Below are 19,624 nucleotides of genomic sequence, written 5' to 3' on the forward strand. Positions count from 1 at the left end.
ATGGGCAAGCTTTAGTCTTGGCTGTGCTCAGGAGAGCCAACATAGAAACACAGGAAGTGTACTTGGTTTTTATTCTAAGGAAAAGTAGTGACTCTTTTTCTCCATTGGGGTGTGACCTCCCAGTCTAAAAAGAATAAGCACCAAAACAAAGAGGGATGGGCCTGTTATTCAATCTGAGAATGCAGCAGCCTTTGTGTGAAGGTCTGACTGAGTGTGTGTGGACTGTGTTAAACATTTGTATGAAAGGCGGGGGAAAATAAAGAGTTTAATTCCTTGTTCTAACCCCCTCCCCCTGCTGCCTCTTCCCTGCAGTGATGGACTGTACCCTCCAGCCACAAGTGGAATCCTTCAAGTTGTTCTTGTCAGATCAATTACAAGAAGAAAAACACAAGCCAATGTGGAAATTCTGAGGTTTCCCAGGTGCTGTCTATTCTAATTTCACATTTGGATCTAAGAAAATAACCAGCACTTGGGCTTCCTTGCTGAGGGCCAAATCTGAACTCAAGCTTATTGATCACTCAGCCTTCATGAGAACTGGCTTTGACTGGTAGGCTACAGTGACATTGTGGGTCTTTTGAATTAGTACAAATTCTTTTGAGCAAATGTAAGTGCAACCTGATAATAAAACCAGAAGTTCCACAGCAACTCCATACACTGAGACTCCTTTGAATGAGGGACCTCTTAGTCTATCCCTCTTATGGTAAACTATTTGAGACTTGTAACTTATAAATAATGGAATGTCTTTCTTTTGGGTCTGTAGATGGGGAATTCTAAGCACATTTGGGCTGAAGAAAGCTTATCCTTGGCTTAACAGATGATATTGCTTGCTGCACACACTCATATTCTGAAGGAGAAAAACAATGTTCAATCTCATTTGTGAGTGGAAGACCTTCATAATGTCATTACTCACTTAAGAGCCCTGCCTATTAATGCTCTTGAAATGGGGCTAGCGTTCAAAATATGAATTCTAAGGGGGGTACCAACATTCAGATCATAGAAGGCAAGTTCCCAGAGGGGCCTATGGCCTTTTCCCAGGAAAAGGGTACAATGAAGGAAAGGAAACAACTGAACTTTGGGGGGACTGCTAAGTGTTCCATATTTTTCACAGACACATACACAAAGTGCAAATAAAGCTGGAGCAAATCAAGAATAAAAATCAATGGACTGTGATACCTGAAAACTATTAACAGTAGGAAAAACTGAGCTGAGTTTACCCTGTATGAATCTATGGTGATGTGATACACCAATATACAATCAACAATGTATTCAACATACATATATACCTGATCTGGTTATATTAATAACTTCAATTACAAACCAATATAGCTAGTCAAGTGTGATGCCGTGAGGATCATCTAAACCAGGACAATGCCCTGGTTTAAAGCTTTTAAAAGCAATTACCATAGGTCAAGCATGGTGGCACACACCTTTAAATCTCAGCTCTCAGGATGAATAGGCAGGGGGATCTCTGTGAGGTGAGTTCAAGGCCAGCCTGTTCTACAGAGTGGTGAGTTCCAGGACAACCAGAACTACATAGGGAGACCTTGTCTCAAAACACCAAAACCAAACTAAACCAAATCAAATCAAAAAGTACCCACTTTACCTAGCTATTGTACTAACCCATGAAATATATGAAATAAGAAAAAACAAAACAACAAAAAACAAAACAAACAAACAAAAAAAAACACTAGGAACAGTGACCAAAGACTAAGGAGACAAAAAAAAAAAAAACAAAACAGAGAGAGAAACAAAAGGCAGCTACAATAATGCACCCTTCACACACAATCCAAAAGTTTGATTTAATATTTTTCCTCCTGGGAAAACTCAGGAAGATGATAAAATAAGCAGTTCATTAGAAGCATGCTGCCATGTATTCACCTCCAAATAAATCTCTAGGCTGAAATTAATGGGAAAATAGTTTAATACTTTTATAGCACAAAATAAAGTGAGACAGAGAGAAGCAATGAGTTAATTCACAAAACTCTTAGTTACCCTTCCATGAACCCTGTCTCACTGCACACCGTGAACAAGCACACATGCTTGTTCACATGCCTACTCAGCTAGGCAAAACAAGAAGAGCGCACCAGCAATCTTCCCACAGTTCCTCAAGGCACAGCTGGAGCACATGCCCAGTCTCCGCAGGCTCTCACCCTGACTTGCCGCTCTGAAGCCATCATGGCCCAGCTCTGGAAGACGGTCCCTCCATTCTGGAGATACTTCAGCTGTCCTCAGCTCCTCTCAGACTGGACTTCTGACTTCGCTTTTCCTTCTGACCCTGGATCCGGAAGAGCTTCTTCCTTAGGTCCTTCTGCCGCTTCAGCTTCTCCTCTTCCTCCTTCTGCTTTATCTTCACGTGCTCCTTGTTGTGCAGGTGTCTCTGTTCTTTGGCCTTTTTCATTTTCTGCCTGTGTATTGTGCTCAGGGCATCTAGCAGAGCCAGGACCTGACAAGACAAAATGGTGAGCACGAGCCAGTCTGAGCCTACCTGCACCTACATGTCAGCACCTCACCACATGGCTCGCGGTATCAAATGAGATTTAATCAAAAGTGGAAATTTAGTGAAGCTTCATCACAACTTGCATGGGAATGGAGGTTATGCATGCATTTTACCTTTATGATAAAACCACCTACATTTATCAGTGTATGGAACCATATACACCTAGCAAAGTGGTTTCCCAGACAGGTGGACTATGACTAACTCAGGATACTAAATAGCCTCTGGTTGGAGGAATCCAACTTCCAGTTCAAGGGCCCTGCATAAGTCTGGCCTATGCTTTTCAGAATACAGGAGAAATGACAAGTATACTGCTGAAAGCACTACTGTCATAACTAAATGCAAAAAGTCACTTGTGGACAGTACCTTCCTCTCATGAGGTTCACGTATGACGGCTGGTCTCTGCCTGTCCCGTGGCACTTTGCCTGCCTTTGCTTGGTTCTTGGGCTTGTTCTTAAATGGCAGAGCCTTCTGTAAGGCTTTCGGAATGTGCAGTGAATTAAAATGTTTCTTTTGTCTCAGGATCGGCTGAAAAGAAACAAAATAAAACAGAATATCACATATTTAAAGTATAAACTATATGTACTTAAACTATTATATAAGATCTTCTCACAGATTAACTGTTGTACAAACTCAGTCACACTAGCATCTACCAACTACCAGGAATCAGGATTCAAATCACCCATTCAATGTAGACAGCTTCAGTAGGAACCTACTCAGCCAGGCAAAACAGAAAGAGCACACACATTACATTTACAGGTCCAATAACTGAGCCTGCTTAAAGAGAGTGGAGCTATGGGTCTTCTCCAGAGCACAAGAACAGACTCAAAGTTCACCTCAGCAGAGAATTTGGGTTTTGAATTTGGGTTCACCTCTAGTGGAACAGTCCAGTTTCTCATTCTGACTATCAACCTCTCTTCCTCAGCAGCCAAAGTTTAGCTCTGATTCTGATGGACTGATGGCAAAATAAGATTTAACCAGCACATTACACATAAGCCATACACTGATTTCTATGTCCAATGACATTGCATGATCTAGATAATCAACCACTCCAGAAATTACTGAAAACAGTAGAGACAAGCCAAAAGTCAAAAACAAGTATGTGGAGAACATTTCTGCAGCGTTTCTATTTTCTCTCTAAAGATATCACCCACGGTACCTTCTAAAGTTTTGGTTAAAGATTTAAAGAACTCAGAAACAATTTTCTCTAAAGAGGAGGCAGAGCCTCACTGAAAAGGATCTCTGGATGCAGGTCCTGAGGGTCGCTAGCCTGCTCTGGCTCTCCATCACTCTGCTTCCTTACTGTGGATGGCATGTGCCTAGCCATCTCTTGCCATGTCTCCCCCAGCATGATGAATTCCATCTCTTTTTAAAATGTGAGCAAAACCCAACCCTTTCGTGGATATAAACATGTTTCTGTTTTGATCCCAGGTGTGGGATGTGGGGCTGATTCAGATGGTCACCAGCAGCAGACTATCTGCCTCTTGTGGGCTCTGAGAGGGGCTCTTTGTCAACTGCAGTTAAAATCTAAGGACTCTAGAGAGAAAATATATGTCAGAGGATAGAGAGAAGAGGCAAGAGAAAGAACAAAGCTGCTCCTGCTTCCCCTTGCTGCTCCTGGTTGCTGCTGTGAGACAAGAAGTTGGAGATCTCCTGAAATGAAGAATGGACTGGCTCCAGGAACCTGATGACCCTAACTGGCAAGAAGCAGCTGAAGAAGAACTGCATCCCCTCTCCCACTAACCCTTTCTCTCTCCTTCCTGGTGTTGGGGTGTTGAAAGGGGTTGGGGTGGAGTAGGGAGAAAAGATACCAGAAACGTAAATAAAAGAGTTTTTTAAAGTCCGACAATACAATCCTCCCCTCCCTAAGTTACTTCTTCTCAGGTATTTGGTCATAGCAATGAGTTAAATAAATAACGGAGCCTGCAGATTAGAGCATACAAGGGATCCTACACTGAAACCCAGTACATGTGCAAAGTGGAGCCCACACTATGCCTATCTCACTTTGGAACATTCCAAGTACCCAGAAAAGGAAGAAACATGAATTTCTGAAACAAAAAGAAGAATTAAAAAGCAATTAACAGAATGGCAGAAATAAAATTTCACCTCACTTATACAGCTAAATGAGTTCTCTAAAATACAGATGCTATTACATGCTGCCTACCAGAGATAGAGTTTGAAGTCAAGGACATCTAAGTTACAAGTAAAGAGATAGAAGAAGATATCCAATACCAACAGTTAACACAAAACTGACAAAGCCCACACTCTTTATATGCTCTGGATCCATTATCTACAGCCTAAACAATGAACAAGACATTAGAAAATAGGAAACAATAAAAACTCTCCCATTTATACCATCTTCCCTAGTTACTGGCAGCCTCACACTAACTGGAATACCATTTCTTATAGGATTCTACTCAAAGACCTGATTATTGAAGCCATTAATACATTGTGTACCAACACCTGAGCCCTTTCAATTACATTAATCGCTGCATTCCAAACAGCTGTCTACAGCACCCATATTTTCTTTTATCTGCTTACATCAGGGAAAACAGGTTAAGTCAAAAACTGTTACAAGAGAGGCTGGAGAGATGGGTCATTGGGTAAGTACAACTTGCTACTCTTCCAGAACATCCAGGTTCAGTTCCCAACACTACAACCATTCAGAACTCCAGTGCCCTCTTCTGTCCTCTGCAGGCACCAGTCAGTCACACACATGGTGCACAGGCATACATGCAGGCAAAACACCATACACATAAAAAGGCAAAGATAGTCAGCCATGGTGGCACATGCCTATAATTTCAGCACTCTGGGAGGCAGAGGCAGGCAGATCTCTTTTTGAGTTTGAAAACAGCCTGGTCTACAAAGCGACAAAACTACACAGAGACACCCTGCCTCAAAAAACAAAAAAACAAACAAAAAGAGGCAAAGATATGAATGATAAAGGTACAACTGACTATGATGACATATCTGTGATATATCTGTGTACCCCTCATATATACATACTCAAACACATACACGTGCTACAAATAAGAAGGACAGCAAAGCTCTTGACCTAACACCTGAAACTCTGAGGCAGGTAAAGGGAAACAGCAGGTGGATCTTCAACACACTGGCACAGGCAAGTCACTCAGGACACAAGACCAGGACCTGACAAATGGGACCTTACGAAATTCAAAGAAAACTGTTAACCAAGTGAAAAGACAGGCTACAGAACGGAAGAAAATCTTTGCCAGCTACCCATCTGGCAGGTGACTGAGAAAGAACTCCAAAAAAACTAAATAGGAAAACAAGTGCCCTCTTCAATGAAAAGAAGCGAATACAGACTTCTTAAAAGGAGAAAAACAGTGGTTAACAAACTGTTTAACATCCATAGCCAACTGGGAAATGCAAATTAAAAGTACTGATATTCCATAATCACCCCCCTGACAATGCTATCACCATGATAACAAATAACAATAAACAATGGCGAGTGTGTAGAAAGAGGAAGATTTGTTTACTGATGACAAAATGTAAACTGTTCAGCCATTATGGAAATCCGTGTGGAATTTTCTCAAAAAGTGAAAAAACTGGTCTTGCACATATATGAGCCAGCTATACCACTCATGGGCATATACTCCGAGATCTACATCAAAACACAGAGGTGTTATGATCATGCCTGCTACAGATCTCTTCACAACAGCAAAAGAAAACAAGGACAACATCTATGATGCACACTGACATGAATAATCAAAAGTGTTAGAGAAAATGGAATCCAAAACTAAAAAGAATTTACAAGACTACGTGTATGATTTGTTCCTAGAATGCAAGGACAGTTAAAGAGATGTGAATCAATTAATGTGACTTTTTTCCTGTTACTGTGATTTAAAACAAACAAACAAACGAAAACCACTATGGAAAGTTTGTTTGGCTCACGAATTACTGTGGGGCTGACAAGGTGGTAGAAACCTCAAAGAGCCACTACCCAGTCAAAAGCAGAGAGCAAAGGGGTATTTCCAGGGTTCAGCTGGCTTATTCCACTTTTATACACATCAGGATCTCCTGTCCATCTCCTGTCCTGAGACCCACAGCCGGCAGGTCTTCCAACCTCAATTAGCATAATCAAGACAAGTCCCACAGGCCAACTTGACCTAGACAGTTCTCTAGACTCTCTTCCCAGGTGGTTCTGAGATTGTGCGAAGCTGACAAAACTAACCACCACAATGGCAGATATCACACCAAACCCCCAAACCCCAAGAGAAATCAGCCTAACATAAAAAGCTCCTGCACTACAAACAGAATAGTCAAGAAAAAGCAAAGGCAAACACTAATTAGAAAAAAATTTGTGAGCTGCCTATCTGTAAAAGGGGTTGGTTAGTAACCAACACAAGTAAAAACAAGACTCACAAGCCAGGCTTTAATCCCAGCACTCTGGAGGCAGAGGCAGGTAGATCACTGTGAGCTTGAGGCCAGCCTGGTCTACAAAGTTCCAGGACAGCCAAGGCTACAGAGAGAAACCCTGTCTCAAAAACAAAATAAAACAAAAAAGTACTCTCACAAGCAAATCACACACTAAAAGCCATCACAGCAGAGAACCAGCTCACCCTAGCATTGCTTGCATCAATGTGTGAAGCCCGGCTCCAATCCCCTTAAGCCTCTCCAAAACAACTTGTCCTAGTAACAGGCAAAGTCCCTGGATAAGCATCTCTCCAGAGAAAACCAAAAATGAGTAATGGGAAATAGGGAGAAGGAGGTCAAAAGATTCAAAACGACAGAAACGCAGGATGAATGTGACAATACACAGCAGAGATGGACCTAGAGAAGAGATGTGATAACATGAGAACCATGGTTTATAGAAGTGTTTTGTATCTGGGATTTTCATAGAGCAGATTTTTGAGCTAGAGGGGGAAAATGCTCACCTGCTTCACTCACAGTATGTAACCACCTCACCAAATCCCTAGGTATATCACAATGTCACTAGTAATCCTCAACATAACACTACGACTTTACAAAATGTTTTAATTTCATTTCCAATTCTGAGAAAACCACTGACACCATTTTTCTGTGTTCCTTTCCCCAAACAGGAAATAAATATACAATTGTTCAAATCAAATTTAGCACCAGACTTTATCCTCGAAAATTCAAGTCATATAAATAAGACATTGCAGGCGTGGAGGGCTGGCTCAGAGGCAGAACACTTGCTTAACATAGGTTTGGTCCCTAGCACCACAAAACTACAAATATTACAAATAAAGCACCTATGTGATGCTGTCCAGAAACACAGACACACGTGCTCTTTACCTTATACAGAGAATCTTTGTTTGGCTTTAATTTGATACCATGGGCGAGTCTCAGTTGATGTGTTGTCCGCATTCCTGACCAGGTGTCTTTCTCACCCACTGGTTTCAACAAAGATGTTACTGGATTATAGAAGGCCGGAATGGAGACAGGATACCAAGTTCGCATGAAAACAATATCTGGAAGAAGAGGTTAAAGGATTTGCATCCATTTCAAACAAGACACGTGTACCCCCAGCTCAGCCCAGCACCTCTACCTGGTTAAACAGTATTGGAAGAACTTAACCAATTAAACTACTGTTAATATCACAAAGATCTGGGTGTAAGTGAGCCCAGCAGGTACAAACACAATGTGAGTATGCCAGCAGGACAGAACTGGAGCTGACTGGCCTCTGTATGAAATCGCACTCTAATCAACACCAGCTAGACACACTAATGAACGGCGAGACAGTGTCCTGCACACACCACAAAGGATTCTTACCACTCATTAGCAACTTGTCCTCAAAGCTGGCTCGGAATGCTCCTTCTGGAGCCCGGAGTGCTTTCTTGATCTGTCCCCGTATTCCACTGACAGTTCGAATGACAGCACCTTCAAATTTGGCTACTTCCAAGGCAGAATTAAACATTCCCTGCAGGCAATGAAATAAAAATACTCATATGCACACATTATCACTTACAGCACTGGTTAAAAACAAAAACCAGTTCATTATAAGTGAAATGACTAACATCAAGCACTTTTTAATGAGTCCTGCCTCCACCTATCATGAGCTCCAGTTCTTAGGATCTTAACTTTGCGTTTCTAATGGAGGCTCCTTTCCAAAACAAACTTTCAAACTGTACAGTCTGCTGAAATCTTGCTGTTTGTTGCAAACTGCTTTATCTATTTTCTACTGAACAATTAGACAAATTTAGGATTTTTTCCCCCCTTATTAACATAGTTTCAAATAAGAAAACTCAGTAGATGAGTGTGTCTTGGCTCTGGGGCAGTCTCATAGAAAGATCATAGCTACAGTTACTGAGAATCACTGACTTTAAGTACAGGACAAATCAATATAAAGAAAACAAAAATAGCAAATGTCAAGATTTCAAACACTTTTCTAAATACTTTAAACCTGTACTTTATAACTACAAGAAAATCTGCTCTCTAACCGCATTTGATGATTTCTAGCCAAAACAAAGGCACACTTGGAACACTGTATGACAGGACCTTCATGTTTGTGGCTAATGTATCAATTACTTGTAGTAGAAACTAAGTTTCTATCACAAAGATACCCCATTACAAACATTTCAAAACCTGAAGATCCACACTGGAAACACTATCTTTAAACATTTCAGGTAAATAAGGATCTTCTACTATTTCTTTAACAATACATACATTTATAACATATGGATACACAGATATACAGACCTTAATAAATGAAGTATTCTTGAATATTTTAAAAGGAAAACCAGTTAGCTTTAACTTCTTCACAATTTTTATGGATTTATCCAGGTCAAGGACAACTCCAGTGGCAGCGATCCGAAATTCAGGCTAAAAGGAACCATCAAAATTTGAAAATAGGAATAAGAGGAAAAGAAAAATTACAATTCTCTGTGATGCTATAATAATGCGAAAACTCCTTTTACTTATAGTTAGGTACAAAAGACAGAATTCATTTACTTTCTTACTAAGTACTTACTTGTAGTTTTGTCTGCTTGAGAAAGGGTTTAATACAGCCCAGGCTCACCAACTATGTGGCAGAGGATGGCCTAGAACTCTCACCTCCCTGCTTCCACCTCCCTGGCTGTGAACCAGGACTGTGTACTAAGTGTGCTAAGCCACTGCTGCTGACTTGAACATTCTCTTTTAGAGTGATTTTATGGTAACAGTTTTACCAACAACAATCAACTCAAAACAAAGGAAAGGCAAATTTAGTCGCAACATTTAAAAATGAGATTCTGGACCTTTTTAGGTAGACTAACATTCTTTTTTCTTGGGTGTTGGGTACAGTCAATGAACAAAGCTTGTTCTGCCCAGTGAAAGACAGCTGTGAAGATACTCTGTCCTACTCTGTGAAGATACTCTGTGTGAAGATACACTGCACTACTAAGGGACAGCATCATGTCCAGAGGGTTATGATGGTTCCAACAAAATGCAGTGTAATACCGAAGATACAGTGAATTTGCCTTTCCTTTGTTTTAAGTTGATTAAATGTTTTTTAAATAAGTCCAAACAAGGCACAAAAACATATAATGTCACTGGTGCCATTCTAATTTTCCCTCTCTCCTGACTCCCACACTCTACTTACAAAAGCCAGACAGGGCAATGTATACCAGGAATCCTGACATTCAGATGGCTGAGGCAGGAAGACTTTTGAGTTCTCCGCCAGCCTGAGCTACATAGCAAGACTTTGCAACAGAGAAAGGGAGGGAAGGAGGGCAGAAGCAAGGGAGGAAGAAAAAGAAAGAGGAAGGAAGGAAGAAAGGAAAGAAGAAAAAAGAAAGGAAGAGTGGGAGGAAAAAGATACAGGAAGATACAAAGCAAGGAGAAACTGAGTATTATATATTAAAAATAGTTGGTTTTCAACACTGCTTCATGAATACAGCACATATTCTCTAGTTAATTTGCATAATTGATAAAAATGCATCTTTGACATTTACCATTACACCACTGACAGACTGTATTGCCAAAAATCCAGTTCCTTGTGGGGTGATAGGACCTTAAAGAAAACAGAAAAGAAAGAATAGTAAACCACGTATTTTACTCCAACTCCTTTTCTCAAAGAAAAGCTGGGGTTTCATGAGAGGAAAAGAACAAAACTATAATGGTACAACCTAAGTGGTATAAACTGCTTTTATAAGGTAATTGGTATGATCACGACTTACCCCAAAAAGTTGCTCCGCAATGCATGTGCTGTGGGGTGTATTTTAGAAGCCTCTGTCTGCCATTGTGGTCTTCAATATAATACAGTGGGATGGTCTGAAACCTCCTCCATCCTACAGAAAAAATAATTGGGTCTCGAGACTTGAGGATTTTCTTATACCAACGATGTTTCTTGAGGCGCATCTGGAGACATAAACATTCAATAAAACGAAGTGTACATCCATATAACCCGTCTCCAAGCACACAGCAAAGGGCACCTACCTGCACACACCCCACAGTGCCCTCACTATTGCCCAAACCACCCAGAATAATTGGGTAGTGTGGGTCAAAGTTCTGCACGAATTCACAGGGCATGTTTTCGATCTCAATTCGGACATACATTCCAGGTCGAAAACCCTCATACTGAACTCTGGTTTCATCTTCTTGATCTTCAAATTCAGCCTGGTTAAGCTACAGATGAGATAAGAGGACAAAATAGAGGCACAATAAGCCTATCATACCAATATTCTTACTCAACTTTAAGATTAAATTTTTATTAAAAATTCAAAGGAACCATGAAGACAACAACTTAGGTTTTATTTTAAGAAAAAGTTATATCCACTTCGCCCTATACTTTAAGATATGTACTGTTTCTTGTTGCTCCAAGTCACAGCCACTAACTTTAAAGAGATCCATGAATGCTGCTCAGCATTGGTGCCTAGGCTATACCCTAACTCTCCTGACTCTCATCAATCATTTTTCTCTGCTCATCATTTGTCTTTGAACAGCCAATAATACATTCTCCCTTATCCTCACTCTTAGCTGACGGCTATTTCTGCTTCTCGTCAGCTGTATTCTGGCGTTTATACCCACATACTACCTTTTATCATAGCTCCGCACTGTGGGTTAAGGATAAGTAACTATCTGGTAGAAAAAAAAATTGGGACAGAAGATTCATGTAGCGCAGGCTTGCCTAGAGCTTCCCATCTTCCTATCTCAGTCTTCTAAGGGCATGAACTACAGTTGTACACCAACACGCTAGGCCATAAATTAAGCAACATTTAGCCGACAGTCTTCAGCACACTGTGCGTGGAGTGGCAGTGACATGGCACTAAGCAGCGCAGGAGCACCTATGGCTTCACCACAACTCCACAACGGCAAACCTCTGGCTCCAAAACATCTTCCTTCTGTTACTTTCTCATCTTTTCAAAACCTTCTTGAATCCTCTTTCTTCACCGACTATTGCTCCCTCCATTTCTCTGCTTCTGTTTGACCAAAACTCCACGTGTCCTCGCTAAAGCCGCTTTCACCTACCACTGTTGTAGTAAACATTAAAAATGGCTGTTGGGCTAAAAAATGTTCATTATTAGTCCTAAGATAATCACGGCGGTATTATTTACCCCACTTTCACAAACAATGAGACACAGACACCTGTTAGACTTATAATTGCCTTATTTTCCTTGTGCTGGGCAGATATTTCATTTACACTGTCTCAACATTCTCATACATCTCCCAGCCTCCACCCAATGCCACCCCTCTTAATCCTCCTAAATTGACTATCTTTTATCCATAATCCCAAGGGCAGGAACAGCTGGGGTTAATTTGTATGAGCTGGCTGAGAGTCTGCCCCGCTATACTGCCTCAGTTTTCACAAATATTAGTAAGTCTCTGTGTCATTGTTCGGAGCTGATGAATCCAAAAAAGTTCCACAATAGTTCTGACTACTCAGGAGACATGTCTTCACATGGGAGCCAGGTTAATCGCTATCCTTCCAACCTTAGTATGTGCTACGATGAGCAGAGGAGACACTTCTCTGATTAGAAGGTCTAGACTGAGCAAAGCTTGCCAACCACATTTTCAAATTCAAAGGAATTCTCAGTGTTTCCACAACAAAGTACAACCAGCTCTCCACGAAGTCCAGGTACAGCTCTGTACCTGCTTCTGGGTGAAATCACTACTTCCAGCGTCCTCAGGCAGGAATACCCCCACTACCTTCCTTCTGCACACATTCTAATCCAATCTGCATCTGACTTTACATGTAATACCCTTCTGGACACCAACCAAGATGTGTCAAAACATCTCTGGAAAGAACTGTGTGCACAGAAGCCACACACACAGGCCAACAATCAGCTACTCCTTCAAAGCAGTAAGAAGTTTTCAGAATTTGAACTTAACACTTGTACTGTATCAAATCAATATGTCAGTGCTGAGAGATGCAGTCCAGCACCACTACAAAAAGCCTTTCCTTTTAAGGGACCTCCACTTAGGTAAGCCAGGCCCTTCACTATGCCACAGAAACGAACTTCAGGGCAATTACAGAGAGCTTAAGTTACTGAGTTCATTTAGCTATTTAGAACAGAAACAGAGTTGGCAGCCACAGTTCAGGGGTGTGGATGTCTTGAGAGTGAATCATATTTAGCTGTTTTTATAATGGCAGATAACTTTTTGCATCTTTGTAAGTTACATTTTTTTTTTTCAAAAAGAATATAATTTACAAGGTATCAAGCTTAAAATTAATGTTTAGTTAAGTGAAAATATTAGGAGCTGGTTCACTTACTCATCTTAAAGAACCTTCTTCCACGGGCTTGGGAGCAAGAGTGACTGCTGTGTAGGCCCGAGGAACACACACAGCAGTCGGGCATGGCCACGCATGACCACAATCTCAGCTCTGTGAAGGGCAGACATGGGAGGGTTGCTGGGACTTGGGGGCACGGCTTCGAGAAGAGTTCAGAAAGAGGCTGTGCCGAAGGACTACCGCAGAGATAACAGAACACGCAGATGTTCTCCTTCTGCTGTGCACACAGGTGCGCTCATTCACGCACAGAGAGGGAGACATCTTTCCTTTGTAAATGAAATGGTAAGAAGGTTTTTATGTGATGCACTGTTTAGATTTAGACATGAGTTCAGAGGGGTGTGCTAACACATTTAAATAAATAAACAGAGTTTGAGGTTGGGTGGTTGGTTTTTTAACATCAATTGTGGTGATGTTTCTTTACTCTCACTACAAAATATAAACTAGATCCCAGGATAACGTCCTGTTCTTCCCATAGTCCCTTAACTTTTCTGTCTTTCTATCCCGTCTCACATGCAGGAGCTCCTCAGAAGTAGAGACCCTGTCTCAATCACTACTGCTTCCTGTGCATAGGTGCTTGATACAAAAGTGATACCGAGCCTTTCCTGGTGAGACAGAAAAAGCAACTCAGGTCTAAAGAATCCCATCACATGATTTCAACCTGGTGCTCAAAGGAAAACAGGTCAGCAGGGAGTCAAGAACTGCTTTCTTACCTGCGCTTGTCTCTGCATTTCACCCTTAAGATCATCGAAATACGTGCTTTCTCCTTCATCGTACTCTGCATCAAACAGCTCCTTCAACTTTCTCTTCTTATTCAGATGCTTTTTCTTAGCGTTTTCCTCCTCACTTGGGTCAGTTTCTTCCTTAACTTCTTCTTCTATGTCTTCACTCTAAATTTCCGGAATAAAAAGTATGGAAAAGCTTATGGAAACTTTCTTTAAACAAACACAGCAGATGAGTATGACCTACAAAATTCTTTGTTATGATCCCCATAAAACAAACAGACTTCAGGCTGCTCCAGGAGACAGCGCACAGCACTGCACCCACTGTCACTCCTTCAGCTGGCGGGGTGTGCCAGATGCATGAAATAGCAAGTGTCTTCTAGCTAGATGCTCCAAGACACTGTTCAAAGTACTATCAGGAAGAGTAAGCAATTGTTTATGACTTTTAAATTTCATCACTGGATGATGGCAAAAGAAAGACAAATGAAAGCATGAACTTGGTAAACAACTACAGCAGAGAGGGAGGGATTATTCATAAGCTGTACAAATGAACCATTCCTCTGTTGCCACTCTTTAGGAAGGTAGCTATCCATCTGACAGTAAAGTCAAGATCTACATTTCTCAATCTCTCAAGACATACTGACTGGATCAAGCTAGCAAAGGCCACATCAAAGCCATACCTGAGTATCCGGGCCTGGTTTTCCCTTGTGCACGTCCCCTGTTTCTAGGTCTTCAAAGTCACCATAGAGTTCCTCTGAAAAAAAGCATTTAGATTTTGTTCTGTGACAACAGCACTGCCCACCCTGCCCTACATTCCAAATATCGTCTGTGCTGTTTCCATCACTATGAGTGCCACACATCTTAAACCTACATAACTTCACCAAAAATAAATAAATAAATAAATAAATCATTATTTGCTTAGAAAAAGTAAATGGACCCAAGAAATCCACTTAGCCAAGGGCCATCTTTTATGTTTAAGTAATGGATACTGTGTGAGAGCCACAAGCGTAGCCTTAAAGGTACAACTCTGACCCACCATTTCAAAGACTAAGTGAAAAGACACAGCCTGATAACAGCCCATTTAAAGTGTCTGAGAGAAGCCAACACATCGTGAACTACGCTGTGGGGAAAGCGAAGACTATCTAAGTATAGAACCTGGAATAAAATTAGGGCCCAAAACAAGGCTGAGCTCATACGAAGAGTTCAATAATTCATCTATTTGTTCATTTTTGGAGCTCTGGGTTCAGTTACAGGCAGTCCTCTTAAAATAGGCAAGTTAAAAATGCCTTTGGGAGGGTGACATTTACTGTTATTAAAGATATAGTCGCAGAACAGATAGGAAGCTCCTACTTGTAATAAAAATTGCAAAACATAAACATAAAACTAGAACTGTGTTGGAAATTTACACACTAAAATAAATAAATAAATAAAATATAACAGGGCTGGTGACATGGCTCAGTGAGTAGAGGTGCCTGCTGCCAAGCCTGAGGACCTGAGATCAAAGCCCTGGACCCACAAACTCCTGCAGGCTATGTCTATCCTCCACATACATGCTAGTCATGGAGGAGCTTTACTATGTTTCCAGGGGCCATTACAGCATTCTATAACACTAGTTCCAGCGCACCTGACACACTCTTCTGGCCTTCAGGGGCACATAGTGCACATACATACATGCAGACAAAACATTTGTACATGTAAAAAATAAATTTACCAAACAAATTTAAATAAAACTTAAGCCCCAGCCAACGTTTATATATAGTACTCAACAGAATGAAAACAATAAACTAGATACTAAGTCGCCCTGCTGATGAGCATACAAATAAAATGATCTTCAGGGAAAAAAGGTAATTGTGAACCACAAAAGGTGACCCAAGAGTTATCTGAAAATCTTGCGCCAGTGAGTGAGTGTGTGTGTTGGGGGGCGTTACTGGGAATGAGCTCAAAGCCTTGGCATACGTTCAGTGGCCGCTCTATCACTAAGATGCATTCCAGGCCTTCTCCATTAGGAGGCATGGTCTTCCTGAGTCGCCCACAATAGCCTTGAATTTTCTATGTAACAGTGCTCTGTGACATGGACAAAGTACAAAACTGCTTAAGAGATATGGTTTCCAGAACATAAAAACAAAGCCATCCAAGCAAAGTAACGATACATTCTTAAAGTATAATTACATGTTTCCTGGCTAGTTTTATGACAACTTGACACGAGCCAGAGTCATTTTAGAGAGGGCAGAAATCTCAACTGAGAAAAAACTAGATCACCCACTAGATTACTCTGTAGGCAAGCCCATGGAGCATGTTCTTGATCGATGACTGCTGTGGGGCAGCCCAGTTCGCTGTGGCTGGTGCCACTTCTAGGCAGGTGGTCCTGGGTGCTCTCATAAAGCAGGCTGAGCAAGTTAGTGAGCAGCACCCCTCCATGGCCTCTGCATCAGCTCCTGTCCCCAGGTTCCTGCCTTGAGTTCCTGTCCTGACTTCCCTAGATGATGAACTATAAGCTGTAAGCTGAAATTAACCCTTTCCTCCTCAAGCTGTTTATGGTCAAGGTGTTTTATCATAGCAGAGGACACCCTAAGACAACAAATAAACTTCATATATACACACAGTTTTAAATGAGGAGAAATCGCAAATGTTAACAGGTCAATTACATGTACTAGAATTTCAATATTATATGTACTTTTCAATTTTCCTGCTCTTGGTATGTACCTTTTACTTTAAATTTTCCATGACTATTACTTTCACTAAAACAAAAATGTTAAGGAAAACTCCCCTACACACAAACTCACAATTTCTGTTTCTAACAAAATCTATAGGAGGTTTCTCACTTTCCTTTAAAGTCCCTATACAGCAAATAGCAAATTGTTTAGCCAAGGGGAGAAAATAGGGTGTTACCTGTCAATTCCCCAAAGCATTCACAACTGACCAACTTTCAACCTGACTGTAATATATTAAGGAAAATATGAAGGGTAGGAGAACGGCTGTTGGTAAAGTGCTTATACTTGCAAGTTCAAAGACCTAAGTCCTCTCCTTGGAATCCATGTAAACAAAAGCCAGGCTGCCTGCAATCCCGGTTAGGCAGGTGGATCCCTGGATACGGCTGAGCGGCCAGCCTACCACACTAAGTTCAGGGAAATAAAAGACCAGGTCTAAAAATAAATAAATAAACAAATGGGCAGTCAATATCTGAGGAACATCACCAAAAAAATGACACCTAATGCTGTCTATATGATTCTAGAGGCATGTGCACACTCAAACATACAAAGCAAATATGCGACCCTTACTCACCATCTTCTGCTAGGACCTTGGCTGCATCTTTATCAGCTTCCCACTTCCCAGTCACAAAGCAATCTCTGATACTGTTCATAACCTTACACAGAAAAATCAGCACTTAGTTCATTTACACAAAACAACTATTTTTGAGAAATGACAGCAGACAATAATTTGCCTCTATTTCTCAGGACACCTCAAGCTGGACCTGGTGGCACACACCTATAATTCTAGCATCCAGGTGCTGAGACAGGAGAATACTCAAGCTCAGCCTAGGCTACACAGTGAGTTCTAGGTCAGCTTAGACAACACAGAGAATGTCTCCAAAAATTATTAAGAAAGTAAACACACACTTTTGTGGGTACATTCATTCCATGTAAGTATATGAAATAATTTCTACAGCACAGTAGAAAAATATCTGCAAATCATGTGTAGAAGGAATATGTACCCAGAATAATCAAACTGATAAGGGACAAATTCTCAAAATACATAAGCAACTGTTACAACTGAATGTCTAAAATTTTAAAAATGATATGAACAGGTATATAGACAAAAAGACAGCAATCACCTGAAATGATTCTTGGCAGCACTAACCACTTAGAAAATGCAAATCAACATCATAACGTGACACATTTCATACCTTCTAGTGGGGCTACAATAAAAGATAACTCTTAGTGAAGATATTAATGAACAAAACTCATAGACACTTCTGGTAGGAATGAAAAATTGCAAGAATGAAGAATATATAAAGGAAAAACTTGTTTTCTCTAATCTTATCAACAGCAACTAACTGTTCTAATACAGTTTTCTACATTAACACAGATCAATGAGATAAGCAGTTACATGATTTCTCTAATTTTATTCCTTCAGAATAAGCAGGGGCTAATTGTCTAGGAAGAATGTATTTAAAGATATAAATAAAGAACATGAAATTGAGGAGAGGCAGCGCAGAGTGGATATGATCTAACCGCATGGTATACGGACAATAAAAAGGTGGCTAAACAACCCACCTTTCCTAGGAAAATTATTCTTCCCCTTTCCTGCCCTTCTGCTAACCAGCAGCCTCCTGCAAGAACAAGCCTAATCCCAGACCCGAAACCTCTTCATTTGGGAACCGCCTGTTAAGTGAAGTCTGCCTGTTAAGTCTGTTCTTCCCTTTGCCACCTGCGCAGACTAGTTCTGTGCAGACTTGACACAAGTCATTGGGAAGGGGGAGCCTCACTGAGAAAACGCCCTTATTAGGTTAGCCTATGGGCAAAGCTAGTGATGCATTTTCTAGACTGATAACTGACTTGGGAGGGCCCAGCTCACTGTGTTGGAGTCAGCCCTGGGCTGGTGTCTGCTTAGTATAAGAAGGCTGAGCAAGCCACGAGGCAGCTCTCCTCCACAGCCTCTGCATCACTTCCTGCCCTGATTTCTCCGGATCACAGACCGAACAATAAGGAGAAACAAACTTTCTTACCCAAGCTGCTTTTGATTAATGTGTTCTATCCCAGCAATAGATACCCTAATTAAGACAGCACCACCCATGCCCTCCTCCTGCAATCACAAAGGCTAGTTCAAGGCCAAGGCCCACAAACCCTCTTTGTTCTTGAGACACCACTGCTGAGTAAGTGGCTTCTTCCCTTTCCCATTCCCTCCCAAACTGTTACTATCTCCACATCCATGGGCCCAGCTCCAGTCCATGCCCTTCAAACCTGCTTTCTTCAAGAGCCATCTTTGACTGGTAGGACATTCCTTTCCTGTGAGATCTTTCCATCAAGCCCCTGGTCCAATCACATAGCTCATGCACTGATTTATGACCTAACTCGGGTCATATATCTGTACTGGCCAAATCTATGGCAGGCCAGACTATCACTTTCAGATATGCAACCAAAGAAAGAAGTCCCCATGCCCAGGTAAAATGACTAAAACAAAAAATAACATGAATAGCCATGACAGCATGTTTCCCATCAAACTCAGAGGTCCTACAGAAATGTTCTCTAATGAGAACTACCTAGATGAACCCCAGGACACAGCATTTAAAAGCACATCATAGAACTTTAAAGAAGGTGTGAACAAACATTTCATTAAACTCCACAAGGGTAACAAGAAACACCTGAGTGATATCTAAGAAAATACAAATAAATGGGTGAATGAAATGATGAAGATAAATCAGTTTGAAAGCTGAATTCAATAAAGAGAAACACTGATGTGAATACAAGCTGAAATGAAGATGGAATTAAAAAAAAAACAAAAAAAAAAAACCAACCACCAAAAACTCAATATCCTGATTAGAAAAATGAAGGGAAAGCCAGGCAAGTGGACTGAATCAAGCAAAGATAGCATGTCAGAACTCAAAGATAAGGCAGAGGATCTGGATGAAAGAAGCAAAGAATATGAAATAATATTAAAGCACAGGAAAGGAACACTCAGGAAATGTGGGATACTATCAAAAGACCAAATCTTCTAATT

At 41.0% G+C, this 19,624-nt stretch overlaps 1 protein-coding gene across 1 annotated transcript in view; it reads right to left on the bottom strand.

Annotated features, from left to right (window-relative positions):
- Positions 1 to 1,903: 1,903 nt before the first annotated feature.
- Positions 1,904 to 19,624, bottom strand: part of Bms1 (BMS1 ribosome biogenesis factor) — a 36,510-nt gene continuing 18,789 nt past the window's right edge. The window contains exons 13-23 of the mRNA XM_021663037.2: positions 17,189 to 17,270; positions 14,587 to 14,660; positions 13,898 to 14,074; positions 10,895 to 11,083; positions 10,636 to 10,816; positions 10,411 to 10,469; positions 9,179 to 9,301; positions 8,252 to 8,399; positions 7,775 to 7,950; positions 2,861 to 3,022; positions 1,904 to 2,443 (exon numbers count right to left, since the gene is read on the bottom strand). Of these exons, the coding sequence (XP_021518712.1) occupies positions 2,219 to 2,443; positions 2,861 to 3,022; positions 7,775 to 7,950; positions 8,252 to 8,399; positions 9,179 to 9,301; positions 10,411 to 10,469; positions 10,636 to 10,816; positions 10,895 to 11,083; positions 13,898 to 14,074; positions 14,587 to 14,660; positions 17,189 to 17,270 (1,596 nt within the window). The 3' untranslated portion in view covers positions 1,904 to 2,218. The remainder of the gene's footprint in view (positions 2,444 to 2,860; positions 3,023 to 7,774; positions 7,951 to 8,251; positions 8,400 to 9,178; positions 9,302 to 10,410; positions 10,470 to 10,635; positions 10,817 to 10,894; positions 11,084 to 13,897; positions 14,075 to 14,586; positions 14,661 to 17,188; positions 17,271 to 19,624) is intronic.

The sequence above is a fragment of the Meriones unguiculatus genome, chromosome 5, assembly GCF_030254825.1.
Source record: "Meriones unguiculatus strain TT.TT164.6M chromosome 5, Bangor_MerUng_6.1, whole genome shotgun sequence".
In the NCBI taxonomy this organism is placed as follows: domain Eukaryota; kingdom Metazoa; phylum Chordata; class Mammalia; order Rodentia; family Muridae; genus Meriones; species Meriones unguiculatus.